General features: G+C 38.7%; 2 protein-coding genes across 2 annotated transcripts; one reads left to right on the forward strand and one right to left on the reverse strand.

Moving 5' to 3' along the window:
* The first annotated feature begins 2,086 nt into the window (after positions 1 to 2,086).
* Positions 2,087 to 6,462, forward strand: LOC131302550 (protein FD-like). Its single transcript, XM_058329244.1, has 3 exons — positions 2,087 to 2,730; positions 4,897 to 4,974; positions 5,936 to 6,462. The coding sequence occupies exons 1-3, from the start codon at positions 2,254 to 2,256 to the stop codon at positions 6,005 to 6,007; spliced, it is 627 nt and encodes a 208-aa protein (XP_058185227.1). The 5' UTR covers positions 2,087 to 2,253; the 3' UTR covers positions 6,008 to 6,462.
* Positions 6,463 to 15,379: 8,917 nt separating this feature from the next.
* On the reverse strand, positions 15,380 to 15,748 carry LOC131303222 (uncharacterized). Its single transcript, XM_058329987.1, has one exon. It carries the CDS (start codon positions 15,746 to 15,748, stop codon positions 15,380 to 15,382), a length of 369 nt encoding a protein of 122 aa, XP_058185970.1.
* Positions 15,749 to 20,085: the final 4,337 nt, after the last annotated feature.

The raw sequence follows: 20,085 nt of genomic DNA on the forward strand, positions 1-20,085 counted from the left end.
ACAGGTTGTGAGGTGTGGTTTGGTCTTCTGTGTGGAATGCCACGTGGTCGCGCCGACTCGGCCCCACTTTGGATGCCGTTTGCGGGGCAGAGCGTGACACGGACCTTATGGTTTAGATTTTTTTTTTCTATCCTATCCTAACTTGAAAAAGGACTGCTTTTACTATTTTAGCCATTTTAGCAAGTCAAGTAAACAAAATTGGTCCGTGCCCAAGTTCATATCTCTCTCTCCCAACCTCACATTGTGTTCTTTGTGTTTGTCTTGCCTCTACTCCGATGGCACTCTAGCGACTTCGATAGCACCTCGATAATTATACGCTCTCTCTGTCCCAAAGGGAAACACACCACCAAAACCCGACAACCATGAACAATGACTGATCAACAAGAATACCTAGTTACTGTTCACCAAATTGTAAAGTGGCTTGTTTTTTACCTAGTCTGTTGAGTCATGCCTAGGTATAAATAGCCAAGCACATCCATTTGCCTAGTCTGCCATTGATGCTCTATAACAAGGTCGAACGTGTTTTAAAGATAAGCGTAAGATATTCCATGGCATACCCTTGAAGCTGCCATACGAACAGATAATGAAAGAAAAGATAGAACCCCCATGGGTTGGCCAAGTGATTTTGGTTTGGGACTTAGGTGTTTGCTTCATTCTAAAGTCTCAAATTCGATTCTCCTTGTCAACAACTCTTGGAGCCACCTTATCCTACTGAGTTGCACTACCGACCGAGACCTAGGTAGCAACTAAAGGAGAAAATGGGTTTGAGTGGGCAAGCAAAATACTAAAATAGGTTGGATCCAAGGCCTTAAGGACTGCCAAACTGGCAAGAGGGACCGAACACAATGAGGGCTATACTTGCGTTTACGCGTGTCAACTATCTCGCCAAATACCACAAAAATGCTACGCAAACAATCGTTGTGTTGTCTGTGCGTGTAATTCTGACCGTCCAGATGTATTTTGACGATCTAAATTTAAAAAAAAAAATCTTCTAGGGACCGGAAAAGAGTTTGAGTGAATTCTAACTATTTATTACAGTAATGAACAGTTAAAAATTAATTGTGTATTATGTTTTACACAACCATTATGCACTTTTGGGCCAAATAATACCCTCCACTTTTAGAGCTCTGGTCACTTTACTTTAATGCTACTATTATGGGTATAGAATTTGGGGTATAAAAATAGTACAGATATGATGTGCAGGCTTCTTGTATGCCGTAGAAAATAATCCTAAAAGAATTAATCGATTACTATTTAACGGTATCCAATTGAGTTGAATGTTTACAACAACAAAAAAAAAAAACCTGTGAAGAAGGCCATACTATTTCTTACCAATTGAAAATGACTCTGATCACTTATGACATAGAGAGCTGCTACACACAGCAGATCTGTGCACAATCTGTGCACAGATTTTGTTGTGGGGCCCACCACGGGTCCCACAAAAATCATCCGAGCCATGCATTAAATGTAAAACATTTTTTCAAAGGTCTCCGTAAAAAATAAGCTCAATCCGATACCTATAATTGCTTCATCCAACCATCTAACTTTTCATTCAGATTTTCAGATAATGAAAAGTTATATGGTTGGATCGAGCACCTATAGGTATCGGATTGAGCTTATTTTTTACGGGTGCCCTTGAAAAAATATTTTATATTTAATAAACGGCTCGGATGATTTTTGTGGGTCCCATGGTGGGCCCCACAATAAGATCAGTGCACAATCTGTGCACAGATTGCTGTGTGTGTAGACTTTTTGTATGACATACAGGCTCACACATCACTTCTGTAAATTTTCGATAAGAAAAATAATATACAATTTCAAAACGCAACTGTGTCCGGAGTTGTTTGATGCCCATAGATCCATATGAATCAAACGATTGCGTCTGTAGTTGTGTTCGGAGACTTTTGAGAGAAAAATGCGTAAGAGTGGGTTCACGCTATAATTTTTGTCTTCCAAATTTTGTCTTACTTTCATTAAAAATACTCCCAAAAAAACCATTTAGTAGTGGTTTTTTAAAATTAAAATACAAAAAATACAATTTAGTCAACAGCAAGTCACTCTTTATATTCCTTGGTTCTGAAAAGACACAAGAAGTAAAGCCACTATTTGGCCCCCACTCTCCCCCTCTCCAACGTTGTCAGCCTCAGGTGAGGGTGTAGAATAGCTCCAACTACTACAGTACCAAATCCCCAAACACTCTCCCACAACCATAATCACCTCTCTCTCTCTCTCTCTCTTTCTCTCTCTCTCATCATGGAAGAAGTATGGAACGACATCAATCTCACCTCCCTCCACGACCACGACCACCCCCACCGCCACCGCCATCGCCGCTCCGCAGCAGACAACCCCACCACCTTGAGGGGCCACAATTTCCTCGACTTCCTCTCCGCCAAAAACCCACCACCACCACCTCAACAACAACAACAACCACCACCCCTCCACGGCGGCTACGGATCTCCGCCGTCCCCTCCGGCCGCCGTGGCTCTGAGGCTGAATTCGGGCCCAGATGATCACCACCAGTTCAGCTCCATCTTGGAGGGCCCACTGCTGGGGCCCATTTCGAGTGCGTCCTGTTTGGACGTTTCGTTTGAGGGTTTGGCTTCGGCTTCGAGTTTGCCGTGTTTGGAGAGGAAACGGTGCCCGGAGTCCGATCAGAATCCCGGCGAACGGCGGCACAAGCGCATGATCAAGAACCGCGAGTCCGCCGCTCGATCGAGGGCTAGAAAACAGGCATGCTTCGTTTCTCTTCTAATAATCCATATATGTTTTAATTAGTCGCTGCTGTGAGGTGGTTCCTTCGGAAAAACAGAAAAAAGAAAAAAAGCATTTGTTTTAGTAATTGGTAGAATACTCTAGTTTTGAAAGGGGGTACCCTATTGGATATAAGTTGTTTTCGCTATTCGAACCCGTGACCGTCAGGTCACACCGGAGCAACGGTACTCTTGTATTTGGGTCACGATTCTAGTAATTTTATTTTGACATGTGGGAGTGACTGTAGGGATACGTCCGAGGTGCACGTAAGCTACACGAGACACCTTAGATTAACTTTAAAAAATATTTAGCCTTTTAGCGCCAGTTTTCTCTTCTAATCCACATATTAATTTGGAGAAAAATGCTAGTTGGTTGTGTTTATTTGGCATTTTAGTTTAGTTTAGTTTTTCAATTATTACCCTATTTCTTTTTTCAATCATTACCAAATTTCTCTAATTATTACTTTGTCATCCCTCTCTATCTCTCTCTATCTCTCTCTACTCATTGCCCCTCTCTCCAATCATTACCCTACTTGTCTTTTTACCTACTACTAAAACTAAACTAAACTAAAATGCCAAACAAACACTTCTAGTTTTAAAAATGGCTAGCTACTCTAGTTCCAATGTACCAGTCTCCCGCTACTAGGACTACAACTCGGTTTGGAAGGGGTTGTATGTATTGAGAAAGATGTTTTCGCGATTTGAATCTGTGACCGTCACGTCACACTAGGGCAATGTGCCCGTTGCGTTCAGGCCGCCTTTGAGCGATATTTACCACATTAGAAATAAATACTCCTACGCTGCGGGTAAATTTTTTTAGGACACAAAAGAAATGGTACGTACTTACCCTACATTTTTAGGGGATCATGCTTGGCCCATAATAATTGTAGTGACATGCATGCATGTGATATATAGGGGGATCATGATAGCTCATTTGCATATGGAGACATGTTGTACTGACTAAGTTCTGTGGACAGAAATAGAATGACATGGCTCGTTGTCGATCCTTTACATTACCTGTCATTTTATTTGCATATTTTAGAAAACGAAAATGCCACTGCCAAAGGTGGAATTTTGTACAAGAGTTGTGCTGCTTGTGCGTGATTCTTTTTCCACTTTGGAATGATATAATCTAGAGTTGTATTTCCGTACTCTTTTTTCTTATTGTTGTCCTCCTTTAAAATCTTAATTACTTATTCGTGTGAGTTTGAGAATGTTCTTTGGCACGTAAAAGATTGAATCAATAATGGGGTCATGTGATAATTTCACCCACCCAAATAAAGACAAATATGAATAGATGGAGCGAGTGAAAATCACTATCCTTTATTCGTATTATGGTTTACGATACCTATGGGCTATGACTCTTGTCTGGAATTCGTCATAGTTTGTGAATGGTTCGGTGGAAAAATGTAGGAGAGCTGTAGTTTCTTCCTACCTTGTAATAGGACTGCTTTTTTACTTTTTTAGGCATTTTTAGCAAGTCAAGTTAACAAAATTGGTCTGTGCTCATGATGTTGAGGGCATCTCCACCGTTCACCCAAAATTTTACCCAAATTTGGATCAAATTTCCCATTGGGTAAAATTTTGGGTAAAAACCCAAATTGGGTTTGCCCCACTCCAATTGCAAAATGAAGTTTTACTGAAATTTTTTATGTTCCCAAGTTCATCTCTCTCTCAACCTCACACTGTTCTCTGTGTCTCTCTCGCCTCTAATCTAACGGCACTCCGGCAACTTCGACAGCACTCCGCCGACCACTCCAACTCCGACGCAATGATGAATCCGATAAATTGAAGTGAATGTTGTGTTTCTTGTCTTCTTGTTAAAGTTCAGGAAGGTGGATGAAAGTGGTCGACGGAGCAAGGGTCGAGTCGCCGGAAACTATGGCTGCAATGTAAGAAATGGCAGAACAGTAAATAAGGAATTAAGTCAATAGAGCCGTTGGGAAAATGGGGAAGGGTTTGGGTTGTCAGATTTGGAGAAACAAATGGGTAAAACCCAAAATGGGAAGGGACTTGGGTAAAGCATTGGAGATGGGTTTTTGAGGTTTTTGCCTAAATTTTGAATTTGGGTTTTAAAATGGGTAAGGATCGGGGAGATGGTAGGTAATAATTTTTGGTGTTTCCATTTTTGGTGTAATCATTGCAGGCTTACACAAATGAGCTGGAGCTAGAAGTCGCCAATTTAATGGAAGAGAATACCAGGCTAAAAAGACAGCAGCAACAGGTAAAAATCTCTAGGCATTTGAGTAGCAGTTAGAGATTTCATACAAATCATGGTATTCTCCGGTCCCGTTTTAGGAACTTGACGGTTCTGTTGGGGGGCACATCGTGGACCAGTTTAGAAATTAGACAGATCTATTTATCGATATCTGACCGATATGATTTTTGACATTTTCTTAAAGATAAATGATCTTAATCATGGAGATGAGCTCGAAAAAGACTCACGAAATACCTCAGCAGTGTTTTTCTGGGGATTATCCTGCTTCATTTTCTATACCCATTTGATCTGAAAATTTTGAACTAATTAAAATGGACCGGTTGCATGGGGGTTTTGACCTAAAACTTAGGCATTTGGTTCCTCCTAAGGTCTCAGCAAGGCCGGCTCAAGAGTTTTTGGTGCTCAAGGCCTAATAAAAAAAGTGTGCCCGTAAAGAGTTAATACTTAACAATTTTTACAGCAACAATCACAATACGAAAAAGTCAAACCAATTTAAAGTTCTACTAATCATTACTCTTACATGTGAACACAAAATACAAAGTCTCCAAATAGGCTAATACATATTATCTCAAGAACACATGAGTATCACTTGAATATTACTTGTGTTGCATTTTTAGAAGCAAAAGTATCAAAAGAGTCCTACTCAAACCCAAACAATAAAAATATTGAAGTGCCCCTAAAATTTGGAATTTTTGGAATGCCCGAGGCCCCGGCCTCTTGGGCCTTGGGGGTGGGCCGGCACTGGATCTCAGGCTCGATTCTCTTTGCCATCAACTCTTGAGGTTATCTCACACCTCATGTGCGAGTGTGGGAGGGGTTCTTAAGGATAGTCCGAGGTCCGCGCAAACTAACCCGGGCCACCATACATCGCCACAAAAGAAGCTAATATCCGTTAAGTTTCTCCTTTTGGGTGTCTATTTATGTTGATCTATTCTTGTGTATGCAAATGTTTCTTTGTGTGTGGCAGTTATGTTTAGCTGCAGCTGCTCAGGTTCCCAAAAGGAAAACTCTCTACCGAAGTTCAACAGCTCCATTCTGAGAATGCCTTTCCATCTATGGATATGAAGAGAGAGAAAGAGGAGAGAGGGGGAGAAATTTATGGGTTGTAGTCTTTTACTATTACAAGAATGTGGCTTTAGGAAAATACGAGGAGACATTGGTGAAAAGGGGTATGGCGTTTTGCTTGCATTCCAAAGTGGGAAGGGAATATTTTTTGGCCGGGGTCTTGGGGACCTTATGTTTCCTTTTCCTCTTTTGTCATGTTAATATTATAATATATATACTAGTAGTATCAAGTATGAATCTTGGGAGAAGGTTAACTACTCTTTGCCCCTTGAAGTATTATCATAGTGTTCTCATTTTGACCCGCAAACCGTCAATTTTCTTGCAATAGCTCTTCAACTCTTGGATTGTTAGCAAACCAGCCCTTTCGTCTGTCGAATGGCTTTATTTACTTGGCACATTTTTAGTAAATTTTCTCACTTATTGCTCTCATGTTTCTATCTATATCTCTGTCAAATAGATCATTCCTGGCATATTTTGGCCTCACACTTTCTTGTGTTTTCACATGCTCGTTTACTTTTGAAAAATTGTAAGTTCACTTTGCCCCTTTAATGTATAGTCATTTCTCATTTTGGCCCACAAGTGAGAAAAAAGTAATCTAAAAGTTAGCCATTCCACTAGAGTAGGGGGCTAAAATGTATAATTCCAAAGGCAAGGGAATTTGTGGGTGGGCCATTTGTTTGCTTTATTTTCTTGCTTTGACCCTAAGCCTTTTTCTTTCCCTCTTCTGTTATGATTCTTTCCAATAGGCATATGCAATTGCTAGTAAAGAGAGTTTCATATGGCTCCAAGAACAGTAAAATTATTCGGTGGACTTGGGCACGTGGGATCGCAACACTCTTATCCGTTGCACATTTTCTCAGTGTACCCCACTGAAGCGCGTGATAGATAAGATTGTTGAGGCACCACGTGGCGATGCCCCAAGAGCATTGAGTAATTACGTGAATAGAATATGGATAGTAACAAAGAGGGGACATTTTCATTGCCTGTCATTTTCATCATCTCCTTATCTCTTCTCTTTCCTTTCCAACTCATGAACACTTGCTACCAATGATACTCCTGTTTTCTTTGCTTTGATTATTACTGTCCTTTTAGATGCTCTGTATTTTGTATTTAGATGGCCAATTTTTTTTGCTTTCTTGTCCTTCATTCCATGATTCAGACGTGGGAAACAATGTTGTTTGGATTGAATCACTTCTCCAATGACTTAAAAAGCATTTTGTGACCCAACCACTCCCTAGTCTTACAAGTACTGTGTTTTCTAAATGATGATTCATACAAAGATAATCCATAATTGGTCCCAGGTTTCCGAAAAAGTATATTGTCCATTGATTTTTTTTTTGAAAAAGCATGCCCGTAAGAGTTGAACTCGTAATTTTGCTACTCCTATAACGGCACAACCGGTCGAGGTGTGGTACTCAGGTACTGTGAATTTAATCTAATGCATGCCAAGAAAAATCTGTCGAGGTACCGAAGGACAATAATTTCATTCCTCATATTAACTAGTACTCCTCTGTCCAAATTTGTCGCGCTCATTTTAAGAGGTGTTTGGTTGGCAACTTATTACATTTTTCAGTTTTCCATTTTCTACGTTTGAGTGTTTGGCAAACCACAGCCAAGAACACAATATGCGAAAATGTGTTTTTGGGTTTATAGAAGAGAAGTAAAGAAGTAGGGGGAGAGGAGCTTGACTTCTCATATTTTACTCTTTTTTTTTTTGTTTTTTGGTTAACAAAAAGATATTCTGCACATGTCTCTCAAACACTAATCATGTTGAAAATGTATTTTGCAAATATTTCTCAAATACTCTATCAGATTCAAAACATATGCTGTGACCATAAATCAAAAAATCAACAAAACAAAAATCCAAAAAGTCAAAAAACAGGGTGCCCAAATTTCTTAATATCTTTTAGTTTATAACGTTTATACAATTGTAGAACTTTATTTCATAATGTCATTGAGATTTATTAAGCAAGATTTACAATGCACTTATAAAATACAATAGATTAAAAAAAAGAACTCGGGATAAACAAAATTAGGACGGAGGGAATTCGTGATTCGGCTTCTTTCTCTGTCTGGTTCTTAAAAAGGTGAGCTAGTTAGGCTGTTGCATTTCGGGACCATAGCGACTATTCAAACTGTTTTTCAAAAGCCGCAGAGCAAATCAGTAACGCACAAAATTATTGAAAATTAATTATTAGCCCCATGAATAAATTTTGTACGATCGAAGAATACAGACACACCGCCGACGGTGGTAGTCTGGATGGTAGGGTATGCCACACTCAATAGCGGAGGCTCAAGTTTCAGTCTCCCCGATGACAGGAGTGGTGCTTATGTCATTTTGTACTTAGGTGGTGTCATATATAGTGACAGTTTGTCCTTACGGACCGTAGCTATGGCTTGAACCGGATATTTCACTTGCAGATAGGGAGCCATTATGGTCACGTGCCAAGAAGGCATGGCTGGCTCATAAGTTTTGAAGGCTGGAAGCGAATCTTTTGAATGAGACATCTCTATATTTTTCATACAAAAGTGGTGTACAAAGAGTCTCATAAAAAAAAAAACTATTACAAAAGATTTACCATTACAAAATAAAAGCATATAATTATCCAAAAAAAATGCAGCTTGTTGCGTTTCTTTCTTCTTCTTTTTTCCCATTTCTCATTTTCTTCCCTTTTTTTTTTTTTTTTAAACACCTCAGTGTTTCAAATAAGTAATTCCACCGTTTGAGCCTATTTTGTAGCTCCTAAATTTCAATTGGTCTATTTTGTGTAGAGGAGGTTAGTGTAAATTTTTTTTGGACCATATATATATATAGGGATTCTAGAATTTTGGAGGCCCACATTTTTGACATTTTTTTGGGAGCAGGAAGCCGAGGCTTCTCCTGCCTTTGCCATAAGCCTGCCTTGCAATAAGGATTGCTACGTTGGTTGTCTCTGCCATCCTTTTTCGTATAAAAAAAGAAGAAGAAGATGAAGAAGAGAATACGGACACTGCGGACCACAAAAGGTTAGGGCTCCATAATAGGACCACAACGGCAGAATTGGACCATGCCAACGTGAAGTGAAAACACGTTTTTCCCCCTGTTGTCCTTTCTTGTCATTTGTCAGCAAAAAATGCGGAAATCACCTATTGGTAAAAAAGAACAAAAAACCTACTATTCTACTACAGTGGTACTGTACTTTCACAAACGCTCACGTTCACATGAGGTCTCACACACACAACACCTCCAGTGTGTAGTGTGTGTGAGACTCATGGTCGTAAAGAAATGAAATGTGAGTGTGTTAAGTGTTTTGTGTAAAAGTTTGTGGTTGTAGAATTTTCCGTTCAATAAAGATATGTACACAACACTCAACCACAACACTTTCGCATAGCATAGGTGTGGGATTCGCGGGTCCAACCCGGGTGAGTGAGACCCATGAGTCCAACCCGTGGATCCTATATGAGAGAGTATTGTGGTTGAGCGTTGTGTATATTGCATTATTGAATTGAATTTTCTACCAAAGAAGAGGATGAGTTATTAGTATCAAGGATTTCAAAATCCGCTGATAGATCCTGATATAGTGGTGTGAGAAAAAATCGCACGCATATCGATCGGTTTCCGTAACGTCTCAGTCTGTTACCGATTCACAGTTGGTATGACAGATACTTGACCATCATGGGTGATTTTGGCACTTAATTTTTTTTTTTTTGGTCAAAAATGATTTTTAAAAATTCACGAGTGCAACACCGATTCCAATTACGTGTCTCGCTACCGTTTTTTAAAACCTTGATTTAGGGATGTCAATTTCCCACAAATGGGTGCACGCCCCACCTATTTGGAGGCAGGTATTACTTGATCTTTTACTCAATATATGAGCGGGTATGATGGAACTTCAAAAATATCCGATCGGGCATGAGGCAACATTGATTAGTTGTATACGTTACACAACTTTGCTACAGCCGCAAACCAATACGCATACGCTCACAAGATGCGTGGGACTCGCACTCACTTTACCGTGGAGTGTGGTGGCGTGGACAATCAATGGCAAGTTTTTTTTACACTACTAGTGCATGTCCGTGCTTTCAGGCTTGGCGCAACGTATTCTAAGCACAGTTTAAATGAAGTATCAAACCCCACTTTTATTAAATTTTTTTTGGATACAACGGTTGTTTTTAACTCGAACTCACATGAAATGAGTTCCGTGTCTGTGTATATCCCACCCCATGTGATAGAGGATCTTTCCCTGCTCCCATCAAGTCCAAATATTGAAATTTCAAATTCATAGAATAGTCTAACATGACATCTATATTATAAAAATGGGTAATTCCATTAGTGCATCAAGACACAACAAATAAGAATTTTAGCGGAACAGAGCCTAACATAAACCAAGAATTCTCGATTTACATAACAGTTTTCTGAAGCTAACATAACCAAGAATTCTGGCTCTCTTGATTGTAACCTTCCCAAACAAATAACCAAGATACTAAAGAGTTGAGATGGAGTCGACACATCTCTAATTTGTGCACCAAATTACTGACACCTGAAAATGGCACAGAGGACATGTTTTCTTGCCCCAATTCACTGAAGAGTGTGTTAAAAGCGTCTTCACCGCCTCCAATTGTTTTGTCATTCGGCAGTTGCTCATCAAGCTGAAAAAACAAATAGCCAGGTAATAAGTCACATACATCCAGAATAGAATAATTTAAAAATATAAAAAAAATGTACAATAATGCACAATACACCTATCTTGGCAAGGAAATGTCGACGTGGACTTACTTGACCCTGAGCATTGACCATTGAAGGAAAACCCTCCATACCATCATCACTCCATGCATTCTCTTGAAGCAATTTCGCTTTTAGGAATAGGCCTAAAGTATTTTATCATAAACACAAAAACATAAATATTTTTTAAGTGTAATAGATTAAGAGAATTAAGTCTTTTTAGTACCTTTGTGGAGCATAAAAGGTGCTTGGCAGAGAGGTGGGACTAATGAAAGGGTGTGTAACTCTTGGAAGAGGAACACCCTCCACATTATTATTAGCACATGTATCCTCCTGAAGCAATCCTCCACATTATTATTAGCACATGCATCCTCCTGAAGCAATTCACTCAGAAAGATGTTACATACACTACATAGTTACACTACACGTTACACTACATTTTATGTGAAGCCCATTTCGGGTCCCACAAAAATGTAAAAAAATATCAATAAATTCTAAATTATTGTTTTATGGGGTCCTGTAAATAATCAGTTCCAATGGATATTACGGAGTAGTAAGTATTACTTCTTGATTCGTAGGAATGAAATTGCTCAACTACGCAGTTTCGCCACTACAAATCTAAAAATGATACTTACCAATATTTATTAGAGCTAATTTTTTACAAGATCCCATAAAATAATATTTTAAGTTTATTGGTATTTTTTTAGATTTTTCTGAGACCCGAAATGGACCCTACATAATATGTAGTGTAACTATGTAGTGTAAAAAAGTAGTATACCTATCTAAAAGTTGAGCAATTTCATCCCTACGAATCAAGAAGCAATACTTACCAATATCCATTGGAACTGATTATTTACAAGACCCCATAAAACAATAATTTAGAATTTATTCATATTTTTCTAGATTTTTGTGGGACCCGAAATGGGCTCCACATAAAAAATTGAGAGATGCTACATACACTACATAGTTATACTACACGTTACACTACATTTTATGTGGAGCCCATTTCGGGTCCCACAAAAATCTACATTTAACTGAATGTTGTAGGAGTAGGCCTAAAGTATTTAAAGAACATAAATGATTGCTAAATGGTAAAGATTAAGAGATGTAAGTTAGTACAACTATTATGTCTAGTACCTTTGTGGAGCGTAAGGTGTACTTGGTATAGCGGTTGGACAAATAGAAGGGTGTGTAACCAATTGCCGTTTTGGTGCTGATGGATTGATATTGGGTTGATTTGTTCATTATTCAAAGCAAGAGTAGGGGCAGCGACATGGTGTTAGAGGAGGAAAATATATAATTTGTAACGGTTGAATAAACAGCTCTTTTTCTCGTCGCAATTGTTGTCCTCTTTCACGTGGCAATGCAGAACATAATTTTTTATTTCTCGTCGTGTGCACGTTGAGCCAATGCAGCTTTCAATGACACATTATTGTTGGGTACCTAAAAAGTTTATGAAATATGCAAACCTATTTTTCATTGTTTGCTATAAAAAAAACTTCCGAAGTACCACAAAAAAAAAGTCTATGAAGTAACAAAAAAACTGCACTACATAGGAAAAAAAAAAAAACTATCAGAAGTCATACCAGTGGACATAATTTTTCTTTTCCCTTCCCTGCAATGGTTATCTTTTTCTTTTCCTTATCCGCAAGTGTTCCTTTTTATTTTTCTGTAGCCATTACTTCAGCCTTTCATTTATCCTTTCTGACAATAAAGAGTAAAATCAATACCAAACTTTTAATGTATAAACCAAGAAACCAGCTTTGGCTTGTAGTATTATAGCACGCAAGCGCATGAGATTAATGACTTGCTCATCGCGGATCACAACATGCACAGTATTTCTTTCTCGAAGAACTTAACCTATATGTGCAAAGTCAATAGAACGGGAAAAATTGTTTAGGTAAGACGTTGTAGATGATTAAAAAAAAAACTATCAGAGGCCATACCGTTGGACATGAATTTTCTTTTTCCTTCCCCGTAGCGATTATCTTTTTCTTTCCATTATCTGCAACGGTTCCTAATATTGTTTTTCCTTAACCATTACTTTGGCCTTTCATTTATACTCAAAACTTTTAATGTATAAACTAAGAGGCCATGACATGAAGAACTGATATTCTACCACGCTGAATAATCGATTTATTGAACCAATCGAACCAAACTGTTTTACAGTTTTCGAAGTTCAAAACCGAACGAAAATCCAAGCTAGAAAACTTTACAGGCCGTGTATTAGCAGAAATCAAACTCCCAATCAAAGTTTGGAAAATCAAACTCACAATCAATGGCCGTGTGTTAGCAGAAAAAACACTCTCAATCAAAGGCTGTGTATTAGCAGTGGGAAATCAAATTCCCAATCAAAGGTAATTACCGGAGAGAGAGAACCAAATTGATTTTGTGGATATGGAGAAGATGCGTACAGAGATTGAGGCAATCGGTCCGAATTTGGATCACAAAAAATTAAGATTTTTAAAAGTTATTTTAAACCTATTTCAATTGTTTTTATACTCAAAATTGAAACATGCGAATCCAAATCAAGCCTAAGAAGCCCAAAAAGTTTAAGACACGACCTTGCAGCCAACATATTCAAGTATGCGACCATGATTTTCTCCGGCTAATTGGTGGGCAATAGCTCTTCTTCGTACGCCGAGGAAGGCAATAGCTCTTCTTCGTACGCCGAGGAGTGGGTTCAGAGAGAGAGAGAGAGAGAGAGAGAGAGAGGAAAACTGCTGGGTAGACATGCGTGAGTGAAGTAGGTTGGAATCAATGATTCAATCCAACGGCTATAGCCTATTGGAATTTTGATCTGATGGCTATAGACGTGCTCATATTTGTATGGGTAGACAAAAAAATCGCTCTGTATTATAATACAGAAGATTTAATAATTAATTCTTTCAACCATTCTACAACCACACACATTTACAAAGGAAATGGGCCCCACACACACTACAGTGTGTGCGTAAGTGTTTGAGTTTGGTTATAAAATTATTTTAATTATTGAAAAGTTAGAAAGTACCCTATATTAATTGTGGTGTATATTTATTTGAAAAAATCGGACTCTGGCCCTTTCAAGTTTTTTACTAAAATATTGTCATTATCTTTCTGAAAATGAATAATCATTCTTCAACCAATCAAACTCTTTATAAAAAATTTTATAGGACACCCTTTTTTGAAAATTAGGCATCTGCCACAGATTGCGCTCCGTTTCTGGATATATTAAGTTCGTGATATTTTACGATTGAATGTCTAATAGATATATAATTCCTTTACCATTTTTTATTGGTAATGCAGAGTGTCCTAGGCCAGTTTGCACGCACCTCGGACTAATCCCTATAGCCCCTCCCACAGCTGTTTCACACGCTTACGCGTGGAGGTGAGGTGACCCCAAGAATTGTTGGCAAGAAAAATCGAACCTGAGATCTCAAGATGGAGCAAACACCCAAGCCCCAGGCCAAGACCACTTGACCAATTCCATTACCAGTTGGTGCATGCAAGCACCCGAGGTGTGATCCCCGTGCGATCTTTAATCTGATTTCTAGTTTAATTCGGCTTATATGGGGATGGATGCTTAGTCTAACGTTTTTCGTTGCTATTTTATTTATAAAATTTTATCCTATTGTTTGGAGAAAAAAAAAAAAAAACAGCCTCATTAGTTAGTAGATTTGTATATTTGCCTTTTAGGTATTGGATGGGTACCGGAAGAAAATAAAGGGTGAAAATAGAATTTCCCTGACAAAGAGCCAAATTATCCCTTTTAGACAGCTCAAAACCCATACAAAAACAGATTAGGTGAGGCACCAAATAAACACTTTTATTATTAGTAGTTAAAGAACAGAGGAAACATGTTTTAAATGAGAATAAATTTTTTACACCGACGGTGTAAACATTTGTTTCCTCCTAAACAATTGCATTGTAACACGTGTCAAAACAGTGGTCTCAATTAATAAAACATGATAACGTATCGCAATGCAATTGATTTGGAGGAAATAAATGTTTATACCGGCGGTGTAAAGAATTTATTCTCGTTTCAAATAAGAGATTTTGAGGCATAGCTCAGTCTTGAGCTCGCTTCCCTTGGAGCTCTTCCATTTACCTGGTCGGGAGTTCGATGCTCACCAACTCCTCCCCTCCCCCTTAGAATAGAAAGATTTCCAATCCCGTTTCGCTAAAATTCTTATTTTTTAAGTACTTATTTTCCGTTTTACGAGACAAGTCATTCTCTCACAATATATCACCTTTAATTAAAAAAAAAAAAAAAAAGCTTGTTTGAAAAAATAAGTACTTATTTTTTTTAGCGGAACGGGCCGATTAGAGTTGATTACGATGTCTTCTTTCGCAGAGGTTAGAACAACGTTGGATTTTGACTACAAGTGAAGTTACTTAGATTGGAGTTGGATCTTCCCGGTATGGCGGGATTAGATTATGATTGTACCGGACAGTCTAAATTCTTGATCGTCTAACTAACCAATCAGTGAATTTGTAAATAATTTCTTACCAACCGATACGACAATATTAGCAATTTTTATCAACAATTTCAGAGCAATCATTCATTTGGAATATCAGATTCGAATCCACATTTATATCATCAAGTATCTAGCAAGCATGAGAGAGAAAGAGAGTATTTCGTTCGCTCGTACGTGCATACACAACTCAAAAACCAGCAACATGGAAGGAAGAAAACCATATGACCATCTCCTCAGTCAAATCCTCCTTGGTCTGAGGCTTCTCCTCATCTTCCACCAAAAAGCGGCACACCGGACACGTTTTCCGACGCCCGCTAAACCACGTAGCGATACAAACCCTGTGAAACTCATGCAAGCAAGGAAGAACCCGCGTGCCACAATCTTCTGATCCCCCCTCCTCTAAACTCGACAGACACACGCAACACAACTCGGCCCCATCAAGATCTTCACAGAGTTTCAGCCCAATCGCTTCGTGTGGAGACGAGCTTTTGATCCTTTTCCGCCCTCTGTAGCCGATGAAACTCCAGATGAAGGACACCAAGTTTTTGATAACCATTGGGTTGTTTCAGCAATGGGGTTAATCATTTTTGTTGTTAGGAGTTTGAGAGGAGATAAGTTTAAATTAGGGAAAAGTGTGTGCAAGTTTGTTGCTCAGTAGTTTTGCGTGGTTTGAAAGGGTGGTTGGTTCGGAGAAATGGTGAGAGAAGGGATTTTGAGAGTTCAACACAAAGCTGTTCCACCTAATAAGAATGTCACTCTTGACCATTTGCTATATTCATTAATTTTTAATCTAATGCTTCAACCTTATTCCTTGTATTTTGTGAAGCTGACTTCAAGTTGTTTCACAAATGAGAGATATTTATTCACGGCGCAACCGTAAACAAGTCATTTGCGGAGGTGCCAAACCATAGCCATCCATTTCGGCAATCAACGGTTCAGATTTTAATAAAACTTTTCCGGGAGTACATTAAAATCCGGATCGTTCAATTCACTTTGAACGCGCGTGATTTGGGCTCTGTAAACTTTTTTTCACGGAAACGACTGCAAAGAAGTTTTTCTCTTCACAAAAATTATATTTTTTTTTGGTCAAAAGTGAGAAGATTGTATTGATAACCGCCCAGCGGCACTCACAAAACAAGTTTCTTGTAATCTAAACAAGTTTTAGTTTCATCTCATCGAGAAAATTCAAGTTATTCAGAATTTTCATTTAAATTATTTTTATAATTGATAGCGGAAAGAGAAGTACATGGTTGTTTTATTTACCGAAAGGAGGAGAACAAATTAATTTCACATACTTGTAGCATTGGACCACTGCGGCATCTCTACAATCTTTTTTTATTGTAGAGAGCCGCCGGTGTAATTCTATCTGTCCAAAAGTAGTACAATATTAATTAGTCCATAGTAATAAGGTATGTACACATTTGATTGCCGGATTACTTTAAAAAAAATTAGAATGATGAAACTAATCATAGGATAAAGAATCGTTTTTTAACTTTTTATCATAGGATGAAGAGGGAAATAATCCCAAAGGTCCAGATTAACTAATACAACCCGCAGGTGATATTGGATAATGGGCTTGGATAATCCCTTACATAAAGTATTAAAGTGGACAAAGAGTCATCCCTTTAGTCCCAATCTTATCTTTAGTCCCACGCGACAAACGTGGGACTAGCTGATTCTCGGAAACATGTACCTTGTACCATGGATGTGGGATTACAATTCCGGTATCAAACATGCTCTACGGCTTATCCCAACCAAGCATGACCACGGACCACGGTGATTAAGGACGCCTCACTGAGTCACTGGTAACGCAACCTATGATTTGGGTCGGAGGCAAGTTGAATCGCCCTAGTCTCTTTCCCAAAAACTGTTAGGTCCTGTTTGATTTGCTAGATTCGTCAAAAGACTGAAATACGTATTTCACGAGCATGCATTTCCGACGTTTGAACATGACTGTGGGAGGTGCCACAGATCCTTTTTTTTTTCCTTTTGGGAGGTAGTTAAGAGTCACAGATCCTTCTAACAACTAATGCCGTATAACATGGGATAAACAACATTTTGAAAGTTGAGGCATTGTCAATCGACTCGATCCGCCATTATTAAGCCTGATGGATTACTTATCTATAAACTTAGACCTTTATATCTTCTCACTTCAACCAAACATAGCCCAAGTGTCGAACCCTGTTGTCGGTTCTCGAGCCTCGCATATCTTCTGGCCATTATGCTTTTAGGAAAGGTGGAAGAAGAACTGATATCCAACCCGTGTCCTAAAAGTTGCTTTTGGTACAAAAATATGCATGCCTTGCTATGCAATGCTTTCTCCACAATTTCCCTGTTGCATCATGGACAAATCTGGAGAAGAAAGAATCATTTTCCACCCAAGCTTGGGGGCACAGGCAAGGGGACCCCTAACTTTACCTCCACCGAGAATTTCCACTTGTAGAATCACTTTCCAGGGGATTCTTTTCTAGTAGGAGTATTTGATAGTCAGAGAAACTAGTAAAAGTGAACAGAGATACCCCATGATTGGAAAAAGGAAAGGAAATCGTACGAGAATCCGCGATCTAATTTCATTGGTACAGGAAAATGCATTACTGCATTATTCCGATTGCGACCTAATTTGGCTGAACGCAAAATTGGTCCTCACAGATGGGACCACCTGAGAGTGAAATTTCCTTAAAAAAACCCGAGATGGAACCAGGCATAGCAGAAATATATCTAAAAGCAAGAGGCTGCCAAAGGAGAGAACGAAATATATAGCTATCATTTGCATGGAAGCCCCTAAAAACTGCAGCTTGTTCTAATTCGCCTTTGTTACTATAGGCCTCCGGTTATGGTTTCTGTATGCACTAGGGACTCCTTGACCTCTCACAAAGGAGAGAAAAAAAAAAATACCTATCATCTAAAGAATTCCACACTCTTGCGTGCAAAATCCTTCGATGTTCAAATAACTTAGTAATTGGTTTGTTCCTTTCAAATTTCTGCACAAACTACAAGGAAGCAATAGAGCAAAAGTATTCACAAAAGGAGTACATTGAGCCCCTAGAAGAAAGAATACATGTTCATTGATGCAGGTAGAGACTTGGAATCGAGAAACGGTGCAGGCTTTCTACTTGACGTCAAAGGCAAATGTAGGGAATAGATAGTTAAGCAGTGGAATAATTATGTTCTTTCCTATTTTATTAAGGCTACAAGGGGATAATAACATTTCTACCCTTGGGGAAAGCCTAATTCTCACAGACGAGGAAAAATATGTGCTACCTGGTCTCAGATCATAAAGGTGTCGGGTATAGGTTTGGGTCTAGGTGTGGCATCTACTTTCTATTTCAAGGACGTGAGGACATGCCGGAGTATTCATATTTCCCAGTATTTTCGTTTGGTTTTGATGAATAAATTGTGTTCACAAGGAGCATTAGCTACGGCCTTTCAGGCATAATATCCTAGACATAGTAGATTTGAATAAAAAATATGCTTACTGGATGAGTGTCCAACTAAATATGTTGGACACTCATCCTAAACCTTTATCTGAGTGCAGGTGTGTCTAGAGTCTGATATTGGTACTCCATTTTATGCACAGACAACCCACATAACATAGGGGACAATAGTTGTGCTACATTGACAATAGATAGCATGTGGCAACCAAGTAAACTCCAAGATAATCCCTAACAGGACTACATCACTTGACTTAGAAAAGATTCAAGTGCTACGTGACACATTTTGGGCTTAATTAAGACCTCATTGTTTGTGAGAGCTGCTACTCACACAAACCTTTTTAAAACAGATCCTGCACAGATCACAATGTGGGGCCCACTATGGGTCCCACACAAATAATCCGATTCGTTAATTAAATGTAAAACATTTTTTCAAGGATTCTTGAAAAAAATGAACTCAATCCAATATCTATAGGTGCTCGATTCAATGATCTAACTTTTCATTCAAATTTCAGAATAATGAAAAGTTAGATGATTGAATTGAGCACTTAGAGGGATCGGATTAAGCTGATTTTTTGCAAGAACCCTTGAAAAAATGTTTTACATTTAATGAACGGATTGGATTGTTTTTGTGGGACCCACTCCGGATCCCACATTGTGATCTGTGCACAATCTGTTTTAAAAAGTCTGCGAACAGACTTTCTGTTTGTATAAGCTGTTACATTGTAACACGACAGCCAAATTTCACATCACTTTGGACATAGATGAGGGTTAAACTCGAACTTGGAGCAAATTAGTGGTTCATGCCAAAGCATAATGCGCCATGTTTCAATCTAAAAGACAACCTAACAGGCCATTACCTAGAATTAGTTGCGTAAATCAAGGGTGTTGAGAGGGGTGAACTAGGAGATTGACCTAACTTTTGGAAATATATGCACAAAAGGGATTCTCTCAAACACGAGCCCACATTCTCACACCGATCACCCCAAGCATTGCACCAAGAAAAGCCCATAAAAAGACTTAAAAATCCTACCAACTAAAATATTTCAGATGGAGCTATCATGAATGCTTCAGTTAATTTGCAAGGATGTGATGTAGGACGGATTTAGAACCCTTACAGTATTGCTGCCTACAATTGGAATTGTGGTGGTTTTGGGTGGGAAAATGAGAATATTATTTGGATAAGTGCACTTAGAAGAAGAAAGGGAAGAATGAGAAGAAGAAGAGTGTGTGCAAAGAAGAGAGAGAAAGAGAGATAGATGTGCTTCACCCTCGCAAGGTTTAGGCGGTTTCTGCAAGGAAGGACTGCAGCCCAAACCCCAATTACAATGGCCTCAGCCTTGTAAACTCAATTCATTAATCAATTCTGTTCCAAAAGAAAGATTACACCTCAATTTATAATCCATGAGAAAGACTCTTCGAATTCCTAGAACTCTAAATGAAATGAACCTAATTAATGAAT

This window comes from Rhododendron vialii, chromosome 10a (assembly GCF_030253575.1).
Source record: "Rhododendron vialii isolate Sample 1 chromosome 10a, ASM3025357v1".
Classification (NCBI taxonomy): domain Eukaryota; kingdom Viridiplantae; phylum Streptophyta; class Magnoliopsida; order Ericales; family Ericaceae; genus Rhododendron; species Rhododendron vialii.